This window comes from Miniopterus schreibersii, assembly GCF_964146895.1.
Source record: "Miniopterus schreibersii genome assembly, chromosome: 6".
NCBI lineage: Eukaryota > Metazoa > Chordata > Mammalia > Chiroptera > Miniopteridae > Miniopterus > Miniopterus schreibersii.
Window position 1 is genome coordinate 53,307,067 of NC_138107.1, and position 22,368 is coordinate 53,329,434.

At 39.1% G+C, this 22,368-nt stretch overlaps 1 protein-coding gene across 1 annotated transcript in view; it reads left to right on the plus strand.

Moving 5' to 3' along the window:
- The window catches only part of CRYBG1 (crystallin beta-gamma domain containing 1), a 156,658-nt gene that overhangs the window by 43,113 nt on the left and 91,177 nt on the right, over positions 1–22,368 (plus strand). Inside the window, exon 2 of the mRNA XM_081141220.1 lies at positions 17,694–17,832. Within this exon, the coding sequence (XP_080997346.1) occupies positions 17,694–17,832 (139 nt within the window). The remainder of the gene's footprint in view (positions 1–17,693; positions 17,833–22,368) is intronic.

Sequence of the window (22,368 nt, forward strand, 5' to 3'; positions counted from 1 at the left end):
AGAACTTTCCTAAGTGATATATAAGTACATGCTTAGGTGGACATTTTAATCTTGCATTCAGTTCAGGTACCTTCTTCACATAGTCTTTCTAAACTGAAACATTCAGATTCCAGTCCACCTGGGAATTATACCTGGGATGGACTCGAAGATTATAGACCCATAGGGACTGACAATTGACCTGTTCCTGTTAAACAAATACACTGACCTGAAACTTGGCATTAGGTTCTGTTTTATTGACAATATATCCTACATACAGGTGGGAATACTACACCAGGAGGAAAGGATGTATATGTGGAAATGACCATATTGCTTTGAGGTTTGTTGTATTTTTGTTTTTGAGCATTGTAAATATTTTATCATGGTGCTTATCCTGTGAAGGTGCCCAGGCTCACTTGGAACATGTCTGTACCCTGCAGTACCCACTGTGCCAATACTTATCTGGCTCCCTGATAATTCTGTCAAGGCCAAGAGCTGGCATGGGTCCACTCTGGACTCATGGGACCAGATGTTATCAGTGGGTGCCGATGACATGATGAATTTGCCACCCACAGGTTGTGTTGACATAGAGGGGTTTCTTTACATTGTTTGTTTAGGCATCAGTTATATTACGAGCTGTGAACAGGGCCCTCTTTTATAGGTAACATTGCTATAAACACTGATTATGTTCATAATGAACCAGAATATTAATTTCAGCATAGCAAAACCATTGCTGTCTTCTAGATGCCTCTTGTCTCCTGAAGCTCTTTAAGAGTGAAATATTCTGATAAACATGGTCTCTTAATTGTACCTCGTAACCTAGATTCCTTAGGAGATGAGTCACCATGAATTCAAATAGCTTTTCTCCCCTCCTTTATACCTCCATCAATGTTTCCTGCCTGATTTTGTTTACTTCAGAAATTTTAAATAGGAGGTCCAGCAAGAGAAATTACACAACTTTTAAAATGCACTTTGTAATACAATAGATTTTATAGTTTGAAGAAAACTATATTGTGCTTCAAACCTCTTCTTTACTCCCTTTCTCTTTTCCTCCCTCCTTTCCTTTATCAGACATTTATTGAGTGCCTTCTATGTGCAGTCACTGTCATGCAAGCTATTGGGAGTACAAAGATGAAGGACACCCAGCACCTACCCTCCAGGGAGTTAAGTATGTTGTCAGGGTAATTAGTAGGTTACTGGGGGGTTGAACAATTGTGGGTTAGGAATGTCATACTCTAGCACAAACACAGAGGTTATTTTGGTGAGTGCACTCTGGGTATGGAACCAGTGGAAAAAACAGGGAGTTCCTTTGTGGAATCCTGGTAACTGTAATGGCCCACCAGGTGTCAGCCTGTCCTCACTCGACCCCTGACTTGGCCTCTGAGGCCCCTTTATTAAACTTCTGAGTTTTACATTTTCTCTCTGAAGCATATGTAAATATGTCTCAGAAGTAATTAGATGCCATTCTCTATTCTTATACTAATCTCTCTTTTTATAAAAAGTAAGATGACTTATACTTTAAACCTATAAGTCAAGGTTGCTGTGAGTATTAAAGATATAATATACATAAAAACACTACTTTTCCAATTACATAGTGCTGCACAAATGTAAATATTTTTGTTATCATTCACTTCTGGTAAAAGTAGAAAGGCTACTGAAAGCTGCTTGGAAGTCTCAGCTGGTCTGAAAAGTTTGAGCTCTGGTTTCCCTGACACACATATGCTGGTGGGTTTCAGTCCTCTTGGTATGAACATTGTATTGTTTTCAGGGTCCACATTATCTCAATCATTTCAATTTCTGACTAGTGTCAAAAATTATAGCCAGAGAGTGGAAGACTCAAGCGCTGCTTGACTGGCTGACATGAACCTGGAGCTTTTATAGATAGAGGAAATTCTCCAATTTGTTTGAAGCCCATGATACTTATAATGTGACCTGAGCTAGATCTGATTCATGGTCTACTTCAAGGACCATATCTTGTGTCTGACAGTCTTTGTGCAGATGACTTTTAATAGCTAGAAACTGGGATATGTAAGTGGGGGCAGAGATTAATGTATTTATTTCTAAAATACCCCCACATTTAGGGGCTTAAAACAATAAACATTTATCATCTCACAGTTTAAGCAGGTCAGGAATGCAGGAGCAGCTTAGCTGGGTGGTTGCAGCTCAGGGTCTCTCTTAGGTGGCAAACCATCGACCAGGGCAGCAGTCGTATGAAAGGTTGATGGGTGGAAGATTCACTTCCAAGCTTACTCATGTGGCTCTTGTCAGGAGGCCTCAGTTCCTCCCTGGTTATTGGCTGCAGGTCCCAGTCCCTTGCCATGTGGGCCTCTCCACAGGATGACACAGAAGCTGGCTTCCCCTGGAGCAAGTGATGAGAGAGAAGCCACAGTGTTGTGACCTTGTCTCGGAAGTGAGATGGCATCACTGTGTGTGAGACAGAACCACATAAAAGCATAAATACCTGGAAGAGAGGATCATGGGAAACATCTTGGAGAATAACTGCAACAGTCAAGAAAACTAAGTAAATAGAAGAATTTGTCAGATTTGGACCTACATCTAGGACAGTGGGTGAATTTTCCCCGTCCTTGAATTTATTCATACTTGGATAAACTTGAGCTTATGCTGTATGATAATTATCTGTTAATATTTGTTAGAGTTTTCAGAGTGATTTTTCCTCTTCAATGATGGTTATAAAAATGCAAGAAGAAGATACTCTGCCAAGCAAGCTTGTAGGAGTTTGTGATCTAAAACACAGGTTAGCAAATTTTGTCTGAAAAGGGCCAGATAGTAAATATTTTAGGCACCGTCAACCACCCAGTCTGTGTTGCAACTGCTAAGTTCTGCCACTAGCACAAAGGCAACCACAGACAGCTACTGTGTGCCTGTTCCAATAAAACTTTATAGAAACAGGCGGTGGGCCAGATTTGGCCATGGCTTGCCAAGCCCTGATCTAAAACAACACTACAGAATACTAAATCAGAATCACTGTGGAAGATAGAAGATTTACCTGTAAATCCCTACTAGTTTCATTTTATGGATTTACTGATTTGTTCTATAAAATGTGTGCAGATAACAAAAAGAAGCTATGGGAGGACTGAAAAGATACAGAGCACTGAAAAATGACACAATAAATGGCATCAGGACACTCTTTGGTTATTTGCACCCTGACCTCAATTGGAGTAGAATAAGTGATTTTGAAATTATGTACAAGAGGAAACAAAACAAAATTATTCTCTTGTCAACTTCTCTGCTCTCCTGTCCCTTATCTTAATGTAGGTGCCACCCTTGCAAAATTACCTTTGGATTATTACTTTTTAATCCTCAGACAAACATCAGAACTGATGTTGATTTCCTTAAACAGGGTGAAGTTCCCTGCAAGTATTCTCCTTACAAATGTTAAAAACAAATGGTGTCTTGGAAGCTATTCAAGAAAAATACTGTGACTCTCATGAGATAATTAACAATAACCCTGGGTGTTTCGGAATCTAGGTTGGGAGTTATTGGCCTAAGGAATTGGGAAAAAGAAATTGAGACTGGCAGGTAAAATCTATGCATTAATATTTTATTAGATTATGTAAAAAGGTCTGTTCCATCATCTGGGTTTTACCTTCTGGTACTGCCACTCAAAATCCTAATTTAGACTTCCCCGAGGAGACTATTAGTCTTAAAACCTTTTAATTAAATATTTTTCTAATTATAAGGGAATGTATAACAGTTGTGGAAAATACAGAAGAGAACGTAAATGACTCATAATCCAATTAGCCAGAGGTGACCACTGTTAAGATTTTAGTGTATTTTTTCCCTACGTTCCTGAATATTTAACATATTCGATGCACAATTTTTAATTCTACTTTTCAACTTGTTCTTATATCACAGGCTTTACCCCTATGACTTAAAGGGTAAATGACATTTCATAATATGGATATTCCATAATTTATTTAATCATTGCTTTAATTGGTTGAGTTGTTTACAAATTTAATCCTAAATAACACTGCCATAAATATCTTTGTAAGTAAATCTTTGAATACTTCTTTGATTATTTCCCTATAAACATTTCCTAGAAGTAGAATCACAGGTTATAGTTATATTAACATTTTTAAGTCTCATTATAAGTACTAATGAATAACTTACTAAAAGGCTATAGCAATTAATATATCCCTCAGCAGTATGTAAAAGCACTGGGAATTATTAATTTAAAATTTTTATCTATTGTTACTTTAATTTGCATGTTTTGGTTAGTAGTGAGGTTGGGAAAATATGTTCATTAACTTTTTATTTCTTCCTTTGAAATTTATTTATTTATGTGCTCATTTTCCTGGGTTTGCTAATATTTTTCTTATATAGTTGTATGGTTTCTTTACCCAGTATGACTCTTCACCAACTGTTGGATATTTTTGCTGAAAATATTTTTTTTGGCTTGGCATTTGACTTTCATTTTTAAAAAAAAGTATGTGAAATTTAAAATTTTGTCTAGTAAAATTACCAGTATTTTTCTTTTTTATGTCTTTCATTGCTTTTAATCTTAGGAAGTTGTTTTGCCTCCTGTCTTATCTCCTAACATGCCAGGTTATGCTTTTTAACCTCTTTGTGATTTGATGTTTTCACATTTAATTCTTTCAGCCACCTGGAATTAATTTTGAAGTATGATGTACCTGCTTGGGTTTAAAGGAATGCATGGTATGGAGATATACAGTCCTCTTGAACTCAGAGAGTCCCTCTCAGTATTCCTGTTGTTCTCTGTTTTATGCCAGTGCTGCTTATTACCTGGGGCAGCATTATTTATCTCAGGACTTTTGGTGTCTTTGCGATGCCCTGGATGGCAAAGTGCAACAATTCTTGTCATTTCTTTTTCGCTCCAGGAGGCTTAGTAAAGTGCTCCACCAGCCCAGCCCAGCCCACACCTCTGGGGAGAAGGCTGGCACAGCCAAGTTTCGTTGGGAAAGTACTCAGAAGGCCCACTTCCCTAAAAATTCCTTCTCCTCTGAGTTGGTTTTTGTTTTTTTCAGAGAGAGGGAGGGAGAGAGAGAAACATCAGTGATGAGAGAGAGTCACTGACAGGCTGCCTCCTGCACTCTCCCTGCTGGGAATCGAGCCTCTGTCTCCTGGATTACAGGTTGATGCTCAACCGCTGTGCCACGCCGACTGGGGTCCGCTGAGTTTTTATTGACGCCAGGTGTACCTGTTATTTCTTCTCTTTGCATTAGACATTCCCCTCTCCTAGAAGTCTTTTTAAAAAATGCATTCACTTCAGCAGAGTAGCACAGCGATTTAGTTTCCTGTGGCTGCCCGAACAAATTACCACAAATTTGGTGGCTTAAAGCAACAGGAGTTTATTCCCTCACAGTTCTGGAGGCTAGACGCCTGGAATCAAGGTGTCCGTGGGGCCGTGCTCCCTCTGCAGGCTCCGGGAAAGATCCTTGCTGCTTCCTCCTGGCTTCTGGGTATTGAAAGGAGTCCTTGGTGTCCCGTGGCAGACAGCTGCATCACTCCCATGTCCGCCTCCAGCACCACATGTCCTTCTTCCTGACGCGTCTGTGTGTGTCTGTGTCTCTGTGTCCATTTCCCTCCTCTTAAAGGACACCAGTCATTGTATTAGGCTTCACCCAAGTCCAGCATGGCTTCATCTTAATTTAACTAATGACACCTGCAAAGACTCAATTTCAAGTAAGGTCACATTCTGAGATTCCAGGTGAGCACAAATTTGGGGGGGACACTGTTCATCCCAGCACACACAGTAAGTGAATATTTCTTTCATATTATTTACCTTTATTAGATCATCTTTCTGTTTAACAGCTGAGATGGAACCACAAGAGAGTCCTGGGATCTGCAGTAAGGTGGTAAAGGGAGAAAGTGCAGAGAAAGCCAAGGGAAAGGGTTGGTGTCAGACTCCACCCCTTTGCCTATGGCTGGTGCTATAACTGGATAAACAGTAAATCTATATGTGTTTTGCTTTCTCAGTAACTTGCTTGCATTTCAAGTGGAGAATCCAAGTGTTTAGTTAGGTTGATCAATATCTCCCTTTTCTATCAGTAACACACAGAAGCTACTTGATGGGGAAGTGAAAGGGTACAGTGAGTAACCCTTGGGAATGATCCGTGTAATGGTTTCATGACAAATCTTTTCTGTTTTCAAAAAACCTATTATACAGATAAAAAGTAATTGCAACGGTATGATTTTCTCATATTTGAAGTCTAGTGATGAGTTGTAACTGCTGAATTTGGTAACTAGAGAAAAAGACTTTATATCTACTATTTCCTACATAGAAGGAACCCTAAGATTATACCATTTTAAAAGGAAGAAAGATAAGATGACAGATTGGGAAGTTAATTTTTCTCGTAACATTATTTTGATTCTTTTTAGTAAGAAGCAATTGCTGAAGCTGGGAAAGTGCCAATAGCCATTTTCTTCCATTTTAAACAATATGCCAAATGAAAAAATTTTCATAACTTTGTATATCTACTCTTTGATTTTATGAACTGCTCACTTTTTAGAAGCATTTTGATATGTCCTATTATCTGATTTATAAAAAACAAGTTTATTTCCTTTATGAAGTATTGGCAGTATTACAACATTTTTTATTACAAAAGTACTATAAAGGGATTTTGAGTGAAAAGCGTGAATGTGGTTGTTCTTTCTTTCTGTTAGCTTGTGCCTGGCTTTCAGTCAAACAGTGTGAAAGTTCCCACCTCCACCTTGAGTGCAAAAATAAAGAGCTGTGTACACAAGCTTGTTGACTCACAAGTCCTCATCCTACCCAATGCGATAACACTCCCTAATTTAAAATCCGGTTAAACAAAATAAACATTTTCTTGGGACAGAGTGTGTTGTGGTTTAGTGATTCAGCTCTCGGTGCTGACAGTCTAGATTCTCAATCAGCCATTGCCACAAGAAAAAACTTGTTTTATGTCATCCTTGACCAAAAGACAGTATTTATTTTATACCTACTGAGTTCAGGTTATAGGGATAAAAGATGATAATTCCCCAAAAGCCTGCAACTGAACTGAGAAATGATATATATTTGCAGAAAACCTAATATGAACCCTTAATACTAGATTAAACCATAAGAAACTGCCATATTTAACTGGTTTTGACTTAGAGAAATGGTCCTTCATACATTCAACCTACGAGTTCAAGACCTGTGACTGTCACTCACATGATCTTTGCGTGCCCTGTGGTCCTTTAGGTAAAAAGAGCTGTTGTGCAGGAAGCCTGTCCTGAGCTTCAGGCCTCAGCACTCAGCCTGGGGAACCGTGGGGCCGGGGTTATTCTCTAGGAAATTGTGCACCCACGCTGCTTCTTTCCTTCTGCCTCCACTCTCCTTCCACAGCTACATGATTTCCACATGTGGGAATTTCCTTTCCTCCCAAGCACATCCCCACCTTATTTTGAATATTTTCCACCCCTCTTTCTTCCAGTCTTGGCCAGGGACACACTCTCCCTTTTCCCCCACTTCCCTTCCTTTTCTTTTTTCCTTTCCATTCTTTGTGTCTCCTTTCATTCCACAGTAATTTGTGATCACCTATTGATCCCTGGACAGTCCAGTAGTACAGCTAGGGATGCATTTGCATGAAAGAAAGGAAAAACCATCCATTTTAATGTGAAATTAGAAAGAATAAAATCTAGATCTGGTAACAGCAAAAGCCCTGTAAAGCCATTGTATAATCTCTGAAAAATTCCATAACCATCATCTCTTTCTAGTTGAATCTGTTCTTTCTCAATAATTCTTATTCCAAAAAGAGAATAATTTGTACTTGAGAAAAAAAAATACTATTTCTGAGACAGTTTTATTCCTTTCTTTTTAAAAACAACAACAACAACAATATTGAGACAACTCTGTGATTCATATTGGCATTCGTTTCCTTTCCGTTTTTTGTGTGGGAGTTTTTTCTTTTTACTTTAAAATCAAGTTTTGGAGCATGGTCCTGTTGTAAGTTGGGATTTCCTTTAGTATAAACTGAGTCGTTAAGGGGTAAGGAAACACAAGATTCATTACAATCGGTGAAGTCCCAGAGGGAGTGAATTTTGAAATTAGAGAGTGGAATTTGATAGCCAAAGATTACAAAGAGGAAAGGGGAAGAATGAATAGGAACCCAAGCAAAGACAATATAAGTAACAAAGCGCGTGTACATAAGGAAAGGACAAACAAGTCTCCCCGACCACACCAAAAGGCTGAGTTTGCAGAGAGGGGAGTGTGAGGTTAAAGTGGTATCGGAGCACCCCCCTCCCCAGGGTGGGGACTTGAAGCTGACATTTGGAGCTTGTTACTAACATCTCTGTTAGGAGAACTTTATGGAGAGTAGGGACACAGTGATAATCTCTTCTTGCCTCACACACCTTAGAGGATTTCAGTTGATAAGAGCTAAGATGGTGAATATCAGCCTGTTCTCAGATTCAGCTTCAGAACCTTTTCATTGTCTTCAGTCAGAAAATCTGTGTTCCTGATGTGTCCGTAATATGTTTTGCATTATTACTTCTTGTTAGAAATGATTTTTAATTAGAGTTTTCTTTTGTAACATTAGCACCAATTAAAGGCACTAATTGAACTCATTCATTAAGTAAATGATGATAATTCTAGTCACTACAAAACAATGTATCTAGGAGGCCCTTAAGCAACTCTGGTCCCCTGTGGAATTTACCCACCTGGTGCAGGTGGAATTTACCCACCTGGTACAGATGTGATTCAGGCAATTATGTACTAATTACTGAGCATTTTTCATTAATCATTGACCACTGCCAGGTATTTGGAAATTGAGCAAGTCCAACATGGTGAAAATAATAGTTAAGAAAATTACTATAAAAACTAACCTCCATAAGAATTATCTTGAAAAAGTGAAAAAAGGTAGAGACCCACTCTCATATTTTGAAATAATTTCTCTAGTTTCATATTATCATCAGAGGGCATTTACTATTAGGACCAGATATTATGTGTGGGAATGTTTTGGATGTCTTACAAGTAATGTTTAAAGACTCAATTCTCACTTCTAGGTTTAAATTAAAGATTTACAGACCACCATGTGGTAAGAATACAGGGAGCAGAGCCTTTAAATCTCTGAATTAAAGCTCTGAGAAATTTGAGAGTATCTGATTTGTAAGAAAAGTAGGTATTTGTGACTTTAGTAAGTGCTAAAAATTTTTGATACCAGGAACAATTACACAATTTCTCTTGAAGCTTTATTGTGTCTAGAATGCTAGGAAGTAATAATATTTGCAGCAATGCAACCATGATCAAAGCTCAGGGATGAGAAAGATAATACACTGAGTGCCTGGAAGGACTCACTGAGGCAGACAAGTTCAGCGGCAGGTTCTCAGGGACCCCAGAGTCTTACAGACTTTTACTAATTGCTGTTGGCACCACAGTGGTTTTGGACTAGTGAGCTAAGGTGGGACAGAGGTAAACAAGGGAAGCAGGTGATGCATATTAAAGCTGCTACAAAGTCAACTTCAAAGTGTGTGACATCACCATAGACGTCTAGAAAATAACAACAGGCCAGTCTAGCACGCAGTGATCATGACTGGGAAGAAGGGCTTTGAACCAGAGCTTTATATTGACATTATTTGATACAGTCATAAACAGCAACAGGCCTGGCAGCAGCTGCTGTAGTCATGAGTCAGCCCATCTTTGCAGAAGGAGCTTTGTATTCACTCATCCAGTAAACCCCTCTTGAACATCTGTGATGTGCCAGATGTGGTTATATGCTGTGGCTAAAACAGAGGGAATCATACACATGAGCTCTTTAAGGACCTTACTCTCTGAGACAAGAGAAAGAGCCATCAATGGTTATAATGAAGCTAAAACAGCAAAACCGCCTGGAAGACAGTGTGTGTAAGGAAGCTATGGTTGAAAGCTGCCTGGGTTCAGAAGATGGAGGCACTTCAGTACGAGGCTATGAATTAGAACTCTTTCCCATAGACAGTGCTGAACATCTAATGGTTTTCAAATAGGAGAGCACATGAGGAAGATCACTCCATCTGTAACGTTAGAATGGGTCAGAGGATGCCGGGGAGACTAGACAGCAGAGAATAGCTGGGAAAGTTCAAATAATATAATCACCACAGCTTTGTTTTTTGTTGCAAAGGATAACAATTTAAAATACTCTCTCTTGCATTATTAATGTGTTATTTATAAGCCAAGTAGAATAATAGACAGTTTTTCTTTGGGGATTATATATGTCACCGAAAGAAAAGTGACATTCTCTGTTCTCTGCCATTAGATGATAGGAATTCGAGTAGCCTTAAAAGGAAAATACCAGCAATCAAGAACACTTCTTTTATATTTTGACAACTGAAAACTTAACTTGTCCAACTTGAATGTTATAAAGAGACGTTAAAAAAACGCTATGATCTTAAGCTCCTCTGAGTGAGAGCGTGTGCAATCATGCATGAAACACGAGACTCGTACTATACACCTGGGCCCTTCCTTGAGTCACAGACCTCAGTTCCCCAGTTCTCTGGAGTTTGGGGCAATGATTCCCAGTTCTCTTTACTTTTGCCCAGAATGAGATCCTTCCTTCCTCTGGGACCATCACTAATAAAGCCAAACCTTCCTGAGCCCAGCCTGGTTCTGAGTGGGCTTCATGGTTTGTTGGACATGTGGAGTGATTGATGACCAAAATCTACGTATTATCTGTCCTGAGATCGCTTGATTAAATTTTGTAGACTCTGTAGCGCTCAAAGCCTAGATTCCACAAAATAAAGTCATTCTGGCCAAGGTCCCCAGCCTTTGTTAGAGAGATGATCTGCATTTTAGTGTTCAGATGTGAGGGGAACTTGGACATTTCTGCCCCACACAGCACACTGGGAGATGGCCTCCACCCTTTAAGCCACTATTTAAGACATCAAGATTAGAGATACACACTGCACTGGAGCTTGCCGGACACTGTATTTTTGGGTCATTTTTAGTTGGGTTATTATATTCCATTTCAGCAATGATAACTGAAAAATAGTTTTTTTATGGAAATAATGAGCCATAGGAGAATTTTATTTTTACTATTTGTTAGTGGCATCTACCAGTCTACATAGCAGTGTATGACAGTATATATCTTTTTTGCTTAAAAAAATAATAAAAAAATTAAGAGGCCAGGGAATATGGAGGCAATCTGGAGTAGAGGCCAATGGCACCAGTGTTGCTTTTTACAAAAATGCTACTAAAAAAGATCAATGCTCTTGTGCAACCACTAGATGGCAGAGCTTCTGCATTAAAAACTATTACATACCATTTGCTGCCGCTAAATACTTGTATTAATGATGTAATATTCTTTATATAGATAAAATTACAAAGATGTTTTGGATTTTTTTAATTTCCTGGTCCTCAATAAGCTTATCTTCAAAATGAGATGGCTAGGCCACTAGATTACCTCTACAGTATCTTCCAACTTAGACATTCTCATTTTGATATCACTTGATCGTTGAGCCTGATAAATTCGCTAGTCAAACAAATGATATCTAGCAAGTTATTACCCAGGAAATGTCAGCTGGCATCCGTATACATATTAAAATAGCTGATACTTATTGAGCACCTACTATGTGCCAGTACTAGGCTAAGTATTTTACGAATATTACCTAATTTAATTCTCATGACAATCTGATTATAATCCCCATTTTGCAGGTGAGGAAACTGAGGCTTAGAGAAGTTAAGTAATTAGCCCAAGATCGCATAGCTAATGGCCAGGCTGGTATGACTCTGAAATCTGGAGGGTTACCATTGCCATATTTCATCTCTCATTCAGCCGAGAAAAATATAAATGTGAATACAACATTGCTTCTGGGAAAGAAAAAACACACATCCTATAAATTAGAAACCCTGGATTTTTCAAAGGACATAGATTTGTGTTTGTTTTCTGGAGACAAGACAGATTTATACGACTCTGTTATCACATAGTCATTGGATGCCTCTTTGTGAGCCTGGGCGTAGAAGCCTGGCTTCCCATTCCATGCACACGGGTGACCAGCAGGCCCTCAGCTCTGTCAGTCTCATGATTTCTCAGAGCTAATGTGTCTTCAGATCTGCACCAGGTAATCACTAGGGGCCTTTCCAGGTCTGCATTGATCTAATGATGTATGTCTGTAATTTGATACAAGGGTCTAATGTTAGCAGGATAGAAGTTGCAGCAAAGAAATACTACACTCACTATATTTGTTGTTTGTTAGTGAATTAAGTTTTCTCCCTTCTCTGTGGCCAGGAAACTTATGTAGCCTTACAACCACCACCTTAATTCAGAAGAGTGTCTTTAATGTCCGGTGTTTTAAGCCCTCTTGAGGAAATAATTCAGTGTAGATGAAGGTACCTTTTGGTAACTTTCAAATCACATCTCCAGTGATTAGAACACACTAATAATTCTTTGAGTAGACAATAGGTGGCAGTACAGACTCAATTTATACCCTATAGTTAAACCTTAACCTTGACTTTGGTGTCACATCTTATGATTTGCATGTACATTATCTCTGAAGCGAGAATCATTAGATAAAAACACTCATCTAACTTACTTTATCTTGGGCTACACACATAAAAATGCTGGAGAAACAGCTTGGTGGAGTGGACCAAAATAGGAAAACCAGAAGTGGATTTATAGGTTGCAAATGAGGCTTAAGCTTCAAAGGCTACTCCCAATGCCTTAGGAGAGGCCCTTGTGCTATAAATTTTGAAAAAGCATGATATTTTGTTTTCTTTTTCTTAGAGAGGGGCACCCAAATTATGTAAGCTTCAAGCCTCACAAAGCTTGGATTTGTCTGGAAATAGCCATGTGGCTTTTTTTAACTTAGGAAAGGGTAAACAATCTTGCCATTATTAATTTTCTACCAACTTAATCTCCAAGGAGAAGGGCAATCTGGTTTCTAAAAGCAAGACAAATAAAAAGGAAACACAGAGCTTAACTAAATGAGCTGGCCAATATTCCACTTATTTATGAGTCTGAGTAAAATAAAATACCTAACACTGAAACTCTTTCACTCCTGGCTGCATACTATCTGTGCTAACAAAACAAAAAAACAACAAAAAGGAAAATACAGGTTATAATTAGCAAATTAATAAATTATCCTCTGCTGAAACTGCAGACCAGTATGCAGAGTTTGGGGGATTTTATTTTATTTTGTGTGGTTTTTTGTTGTGTTTTTTTTAACTCAAGAGGTATTGAGGTATTGTCCTTAATAAAAGACCAGTAATGACTATTCACAAAGGAAACTGTATTTCCATTTACGAATCTTAAATTTCTTACCAGGTAGCCAAGCTTAGGACCATCTATAGCCTACTCATTGGGAGTTAAACTAAAATTTACTCTTTGGAAAAGACAAATTAAACTTTCCAATTGGCCTTTCCTGTTGCAAACATTTATAAAGGTTGGTTGTTAGGTTAGGGAGACTTATCTATGTTTAGCTCCATAGGAAACTATTATTCAGAATGAAGACATTGCTGCCCACTTGATGAGCCCTCATGTCTACGAGGCCTTAATATCCTAGAGGGCAGGGAGTGGGTTTGCTCTCCTCTGTGTACTTTGATGTATGGCACATAGTAGAAGATCTAAAAGTGCCTTCTGAGCCCTGGCCAGTGTGGCTCAGTTGGTCGAGCATCATCCATGCACCAAGAGGTTGCCAGTTCGATTCCCAGTAGGGGCTGTGCACAGGGCAGCTGATCGATGTTTCTCTCTCTCCCTCTCCCTTCCTCTCTCTAAAATCAATAAAAAACAGAGTTAAAAAAAAAAAAAGCCTTCTGAAAGAATGAATGCTAAGTACTGTTTTAAATGTTAACTCTGGGTCCTAGGAACCCTCCAGCATGATTCTAGGTCTTTTCATTCCGTGTAATATTTTGTGAGGATTGTGCTTCAGAGATAAACTTGTGCAATAAGTTTGCTGTGAGTGAAGTTCCGTGTCCCACACTAGAGAGGAACTAGAAAATGCTCCTGGGCTGGCCTGTGCATCTGGGGGTAGGTGAAAAGCTGTCCTGAAGTTGAGCTCTGCTCATGAAGCCCACTCAGCCCTCCTGCGGCCTTTCTTTACCTCCCAACCAAATCCTGGAGCCGTCTCTGAAAAAATGGCACCCGTGACAGGTGCTCAGCTGCACTGCCTGGACCTGGGTCAGGAGGGAAGGGGAGTCAGTCAACACCTCCCCCTCTTCCCCTCAGAGGGAGGTCAGAGGTTATGGGCTGTACCACAGCACTCGGCATTTCTTGTTTCAGAATCGTGGGTGAAGCTAGGACCTTCCCTGGACTGTCTGTAGTAGTCTTCCCCTTTTTCTGGTGATTGAGAAACAAAACCTACCTTTTGTCATGACCTCAAGCATATAGAACTAACCTCGGATAGCATGCTGTCTTGTTAGCTTACCCCCCAAACCAGGAGGGCAGCAGGCTTCCTGGGTTGAACATGCTATAAGGCCAAAGTAATGAAAGTTTTTGCTTTGACAACTCAAATTCAGTCATGATAGGTATCGACTCTACCTCTGCAAATAGTGTGCTTCCAGTCTAAGTTAGGGAGGTGACATAACACACCGGCATTCGTTTCCACTCCCTGCCCTGCGCCTTTTTCCCTAATAGAGCTCCAGTCTTTTCAGGCACCCACCCTGCACAGTGATGTCTTTCAGGTTCAGCCTCAAGGGGGTGGGTCCAGCAATTGGTCTAGTATAGGGATGAAACATGAAAAGAAGTCAGCTAGGTGGCTTCTGGGGAAGACTTCCTCACTGCTAAGGAAAAGATCCTCTTTTCATCTTCTGCAATTATCATATCCATATGTGATGACCAGAACTGTAGCAGCCACTGACTTCAACAGCAACTAAAGAGACTGATTAAACCAACCTAGTTCACCCCTCTTGTTTCGTATACAGTCATAAATTTCATTTTTGAGTAGGCTTCTGTGCGTTGGACTTTGTGTTACTTGCAAGCAAAAGGATCCTACTATAGTCAGGGATTGGATCACAAGCAAAAGATACAGAAAGCGCACTTTTGCCAGCTTTTAATCACACAGTATGTAAGTACCTAGAAGGAAGATTGAACTCCATTTGTGTGCCTACCTCCAACAACATAAAACTTAGGAAGCACACGTAGTGTGCCTTTATCTCTGCACTCTCTCAGTTCATTCAATGGGCACATATATCTTTCTCCAGAAAGAAAAAATATTAAAAGTGGCAGACTTCCTATGAATTTCTGGTTTTACAATTAATGAGACTGCAGTGGTTGGGATTGGTTTTCAAGTCCTAGTGTTGTTTTCTCCTGCTTGCTGCTCCCCTTGGCTTATTTGTGATCAGAAGAACAGGTGAGCACTGTGGTTTAGGGTCAGTGGAACAATTACTATGGTAAAAATAGGTTTTGATACACATCCATGTTAAGACTATAGCACCTTCTCAACTTTAAGATACTTTTGAGCTGTTATCGAAATTATTCTGAGGGTGTTTCTCTCTCCCTCATACATACTGACTCAACTTCCTGGGGGAGATTTGCTTGTTATGGCATAAAATGTTGCAGGAGGAAACTGTTCTGAGTGGTTATTTATGCAGAATGAAATTGTGATGGGGCTAAAGAAATTATTATTTTTCTATTTTTATTTATTTATTTATTTATTTTTAAATATATCTTTATTGATTTCAGAGAGAGGAAAGGAGAGGGAGAGAGAGAGATAGAAACATCAATGATGAGAGAGTCATTGATTGAGCCCATGACCTGGGCATGTGCCCTGACCGGGAATCGAACCCTGATCGCCTGGATCCTAGGTCGACGCTCAACCACTGAGCCATGCCCGGCCGGGCGAAATTATTTTTTATTTCAGTTCCCTTTGATAGTGGTTGAATTATCTTTACTATATACAAATATTACTTTTATGGTAATTGAAGGAAGACAAAAAGAAATTATTGCTGCTAATATATCTTCACATTTTCTATAATACAGAGAATTTTTTCCAAAACATGACTGAGTTCTCCAAATTATGCCCAAACACATCTCTCTAGCTGACATTACCCTATTGATTTATGTGTCTCCCTGCCCCTGTAAAGTGTTAGTACTTTACTACAGTTATCTTTGTATCATTGGCACATTGTAGACATTCCACAAAAGCTTCTATTTCTTCTCTGAAATATTAAAGCCTTGGATTTTTAGTTGTTTTCCCACTTCATTAGCATTCTTCATTCAAAACATGTATCTTGCTCCAGTATCTTTATCCCCAGCCTTAATTATACACTTAAGAAATATATCAACCCTTGTATCAGGATGCTCAATTGCAGAGAACACACAACTCAAAATGACTCAATGAATAGGGCATTTATTATGTAACATGACAAAAACCTCAGAGCTAGGGCAGGTCTAGGATTGGTTAATTCAGAGGCACAACAATATATTTGAAGACCCAACTTGCTCTCATATTTCTGCTCTGCTCTCTCCTCCATCTGTTCTCCTTAATGTAATACCTCATGGTCCCAAGATAGCTGTCACATTCATCGAATACTGGGTGACCCTGACCTGCAGGGAAGAACTATTTCTTTCTGTAGTCTTCCTTTTCAGAGAAAGACCTTCCATTGGTTCTTTCAGCAGACTTCCTCTCATCTCATGGGCCAAAATTGCATCAGATCAGTAGAGCAAAGTATGAGCACTTCAGAGGGTCAAGGAAACTTAAATCAATGTGGTAGTATCAGCAAGAGAGATATATGTAGGCATATGTCTAAATCAATTGCTGGTGAGGGGAAGGGGACACCATGATTAGATCAATCATGGTTGACCAGGGCCAGAAGCAGCTTCTTCTGAGGTGCATGGAGAATGGATAGCTGAACAAAATTGGGGTAAGCAGCAAGGAAACCCTGCTGTGGGTTTGGAGGCAAGGCTGGGGGCTTGGGTAAAGGAAATGGGTTTGTGGTAAGTAACCAACAGAGAGTGCTAGAACACTCTTGCTGCCTTGATTGGTTTTTATTTTTTGTAAGTCTAATAAATATTATAATTCTGAAGACAGTTCCCTTTCCTGGCATAACCTAGATTCCTTCCTAACTGGGATTTAGTTCCCATTTTATTTTCAGTGTTCAGGAAACTTACAGGTTTTTTTTTTTTCTCAAGATCAATGACAGAACAACTAAGAAATCATAAAATGAAACTGAATTGCTTTCATGCCATAATCTATCTGTGTAGCTGTTTACCCGCCTATATCTAATTTGTTTTCTGCATAGGGTTTAAAAGAATTCTGTTAAAAAAAAAATTTTGTTAGCCACATGGTGAACTCATCAAGGCTTATTTATAAATGTGTTGTGAGAGTACCAAATTTTCTACAGTCCTGTGTAGGTTTTGAAGAATGGTTCATTATTTTGGCAGATGATTGGAAATTCAGTTGACCCTGAAACAATGTAGGAATTAGGGGTACTGACCCCATGCAGTTGAAAATTTGCATATAACTTTTGACTCCTCCAAAACTTAATTACAGTAGGCATTGGTTCCAGGGCGCCCCTTGGATACCTAAATCCATGGATACTCAAGCCCCATATCTAAAACGGCATAAAACAATGCATAGTTGACTCTCCACATCCACAGACTCCCAACTGCTGATTGCAATTATTGTTTTGGATTGGTGGTTGGTTGAATCCATGGACGCGAAACCCATGGGTATGAAGGACTGACTGTATTGAAAAAAAATCTGCATATAAGTTCAGACTGTGTTGTTTAGGGGTCACCTGTATACACAAAGAAATGTGCCTTAAGGTTTCTTGAGTTTCCAGAGTTCTTGATAGGTTGATGACACAACTGCGTTTTCACTCTTTACAGATCTTTGGACGTAGTGGATGGAGGACAGGTGGCAGGAGATCACCAGGAATTGACATTGCGCAGTGGGGAATCCCAGGTCTTTGACACCACCAGTGAGGTGCCTGGGCCTTTACCTGCAGAGTCCAGATTGTTTAAAAAGGTAATGCTTCATTTCCAATATATGGCTGCTGGGAATAAACGCTTTAATGAATTAAAACCCTGTAAAATAACCCCTGTCTGATTGACAAACGCATGCTTAAAGAGTAGTAAAATGGTAGGTGGTAAAAAGGGCATTTTATATCAAAGCACCATGATAATAAATAAGGAGTCTCAGGGGTGAGCTTGAATCTTGCTCTTTGCTGCCTTCAGGTGTTTTTCCTCATTGTCACAGCTTCCTTCACCTGCCTTTCCCTCTTACACAGGCTGTGCTTTCATTCGAAGCTATACACAGTAAGATGACATCAATAGTTGGAATTAGTGATTCTTTCCCTTGAAAAGCATTTTTACTACTTCCTACTGTAAGGCATTTAGAGTTGTTATATCAGTAGTTGCTTCTTAATATCTAGATGTTTGCACAGAAAGTTCTGACTTAATTATACTGCTTTAAAAGAAGAGTTCTCCCCAAGCTGATGGAAATTAGTAAGAAAAAAGGACATGGTGAGATTATCAGCTCATATTTTATATTTTCTTAGAACATGACAAAAGTGGGCAGGGAAATTCAACAGAGAATGCTTCCTATCTCAAAATAGTGTAATATCAATCAGAGAACCAGAAATATAAAATTAAATTTTACAAAATGTCAAAATTAAAAAATCAAATTTAAATTTAAACAAATGAAATACCCAGCTTACTATAATTTATACTTACTATCAATTTGGTTTTCACTTTGTTCTTCTTTCTTTTTAAGAAATAGTTTATAACTGGAAACAAAACCTGATAAATTTAGTCACTGGCCCCAGCTAGAGTTTCAAGTTGTTCCCCACATTTGTCCTTCAATAACTTAAAATAAAATAATTCTCTAAGTAACATACCATTAAATGTCCTATCATGTTTCTTTAAGTCCAGGTAACAATTTTTTATTTTTTATCTTTTATTGATTCCAGAGAGAGGAAAGGAGAGGGAGAGAGAACTAGAAACACCAATGATGAGAGTCACTGATCAGCTGCCTCTTGCACGCCCCCTACTGGGGACTGAGTCTGCAACCTGGGCATGTGCCCTGACTGGGAATCAAACTGCAATCTCCCGGACCCTAGGTCAATGCTCAACCGCTGAGCCAGAGAAGGGTCTGGGGTACCCCCCCCCCCGCCTTAGTTTGCAGCCCAACAATGGCTGTGTTCTCTTCACGGTATTGATAGCCCTTTCGACATAGTCTCTCAACACCGGCTGCTCTCCCAGGGTGCAGTCAAGGAGTCCTGGGCACTAGGTAGCCTACAGGAGGCGCCCCAAGGCCAAGCCAGAGTGTCAGTGCCTCAAGGACTGGCAGGGAGGTGGCCAGTTGGTACCCGTGGGAAAGGCACAGGTTTGGGGCCAGAAACAAATGAACTGGGAACCCAGTGTAGGATGGAGCCAGAGCAGGTAGAAGTAGGGCAGGAACTTGAGGAAGGGAACAAGCAGAGGCAGAATGCCATTCTGGCTACAGTGTCTCTGAGTGTCACTGGAAATGGGGTCACCCAGGCACACCTGTACCTGGAAATACCACAACAGGAAGAACTGGCTCCAGGGTCCACTTCAGGATCTGCCTGTTGTCTCTCTCACTGTCCCTCTCGCTCCCTCCAGCAGCCCTCGTTCACACTGGGCTCCTGATCTTTCCGTCTGCATATTCTACTAGGGCTGGGAAAAAGGAAGGGGCTGGGAACAGACCTTATCTTCTAGTGATGTGTTCTCATCCTTATGCCTGTTGAGATCACGGCTGAGAGGTGTAACTGGACCATTCGCAGAAGTGCGAGACTCCCCCAGGCTACCTTCCTGGCCAGTATTACTGGGAAACAAAAGTTAACTCCACTTAGATTCCGGGTAGTTCGTACCTATTGTGGGTGCCAGGGTACCTCCCACACCTCCAAAAGTACCCATCTCTTAGTCACTCTCTGCACTGAGCCTGTCATTTCCTGTGAGGTTTAGCAGGTTTACCAGGTGGTTATATCATGAGCACCCTTAGAGTCTTTCCCATGCAGAAGGTCATAAATTCTCAAGATTTCTGAGTTGATCTAGCCCTCTAAGTTATATCTATTTATTCAAACGAATGTTTACATTTTTAATTTTCATTAAAATTAAGCAGTTTGCCTTTCCCTGGACAACCAGAATTTGTTCACTCTCTGTATTTGTTCTGTACATTCTATGTTGTTATATTTGTTTAACATGCTGTTAAAATTCCTTAGACATTCCTTAAAGCTGACAATACTACATTGACTCCAATTAAAATCATACATTTGACGTATCTGCTTGTATAAATGAAAATATGGATTTGTAATTAAAAATATAGTATTGCCTCTCAAATGCATATATGCATCAATTAGGAAAAAAGTGTAACTACAAATCAAAACAGAATATTACTAGAATTTAAATCTTAGGTGCAAAAAATCACCAGGGATTTTATATTTATTTATATAAAACAATTTACCCTTTAAATGGCTACATAAAGTGTTTAATCAATTTTAGAGTAGAAGATATGTTTATGTAAAATATTTATATTTCTAACAGACCATATTTTCATATGATAGAAAAGCATAAGGAAGTGAGATCATTAAAAGAAACATATATATATATCGTATGTGACAAACATGTTAAATAATTCTTTTTTTGCATATAAGAGAGGATTAACATTGTAGATTATATGTGTTCTGCTATATTTATTTTCATTCATGTACTTATATTTACGGTTTAAATTATTTTGTAAGTAAAAATGTCTTAATTCCACTACATGGAGGTAGTTCTAGGATATGAGGGAATGCTTTATTGATTAAAGTATTTCTTAAAAAAAAAAAAAAAAAATAGAACAAACATAATGAGCAATGTGTTAATTAAAATTAGCATCTTCAAAAAGGCAAAATCACCTTCAGAAGCCTTTCAATGATTTCTAGTATAAAAATCCCCCTTCAGTTCTAATCACTTGTTTTGATCTAGAAAATTACATGTGACTAAGTGATTATAAGTGAAATTGTCATATTTTTAATCATTCTGGAGCCAAGTTCAAAAAGTAAAATGGAATAAGCAGCTACAGCAATTATGTCAATTATGTTATTAATTCAAGCAAGAAACAACTTTGCTTTAACCATTTGGATTCTTTCCTTCTCAATGACCCAGATAAGGCCTGCTTCCCATTGCCTACAAGCGTGTGTGAACGTTCATGTGTATAAGTGTGTGTGTATGTGGACTTTTTAAAAGAAAAAGTCCACAAAAACCTCCAAAAGCACATCTACCTATAATCTACAGAGAAGAAAGCTTGCCAAAGCAGCACTGCTCCCTGTGAAGTCAGCTGTGCAGATTTTGATTCTTGTTCAAGCTTCTCTGTCGTTCAGGCGACATCTGTGAATATCTCCTCTCACTCTTGAGATTGGGGTGCTCCCAGTTATCCCAAACGGACAGGAATCTGCTTTAGTCTCAACTATCTCAGCCATGTTTCTGCCGCAACCACTTTTGCCAGCTGTTCCATTGCCCAGTTAATCTTATAATTGTCAAGGTGGAGTGTTTTCCAGTTTCCTGCCTGGTTATTCTAGTTTAGTCAAAAAGAACAATTCAACCCGACAAGTATTTGTCGAGGTAGCAAAGAGGGAAAAACATTTTCTAACACAATAATTAATAAATAGTAACGCAAGAATAAACTCTGTGTTTTGCATTCTCACAACTGTACACCTACTTTTGCGCACCCCATGCGTAAGGAAGCCACGTGTGGGCACCAGAAAGAGCGCCTGTGCTGTGGCATTGCCGAGATCAAGGTATCGGGGCGGCCTGGGGACAGTTGTCTCCAAAAAAGGCTGGTATTATTGGGTGCAGCAAGACCTGCCTTTCCTGCGTAGATTTCCTAAGTTGGGCATTCTATAGGATGGAGAATATTGCTCTAATATCCTAAGTATGGCATTACAAACAACAAGATCTTGTATGGCAGTTGTTTTTCTCATAAAAGTCGGTCTGGCCTTATAAGAAAAAGAGTGATTGCCTCTGTGGAGCCAGCTTTGGAAAAATCCAAGGTCTCTGTATCTATTTGTGATACTTTGCATTGAAAGGTGTCATCATTACAAGGCTGTAGCAGGAAATCAATGAGTGATTTGTTTTCCTTTCCATCCCAAGTGCATGTGTTGTCTCTCTTTGAGGCAGTGACGGACGGAGGGTGATGCTTATTTATATATGCATAAATAAACATAGAAATATATATCAGCCGGTCCATTTCCTGTATTCATCCAAACTAGGTTTTGTCTGTGGTAGGGTTTTGTGAGTTTTTTAAAGAGTGTGGTAATATATTTATTAATTTTTCTTCCAAATATTATTTGCTTACTGCAGAAATTTCTAACAGTACTGAAATATACAAAATAAAGAGTTAAATCCTCTCTTCACTCTTGATGGTAGCTAGGTTGGTGTCTGTCCTTTCAGACTTTTTCTTATGCGTTTATATAAACAGAATCTATTTATGCTACCAAAGGGATCATACACTGCATATAATTTCTAACTTATGTTTTTACTAAGCCTTTTTCGTGATTATCTT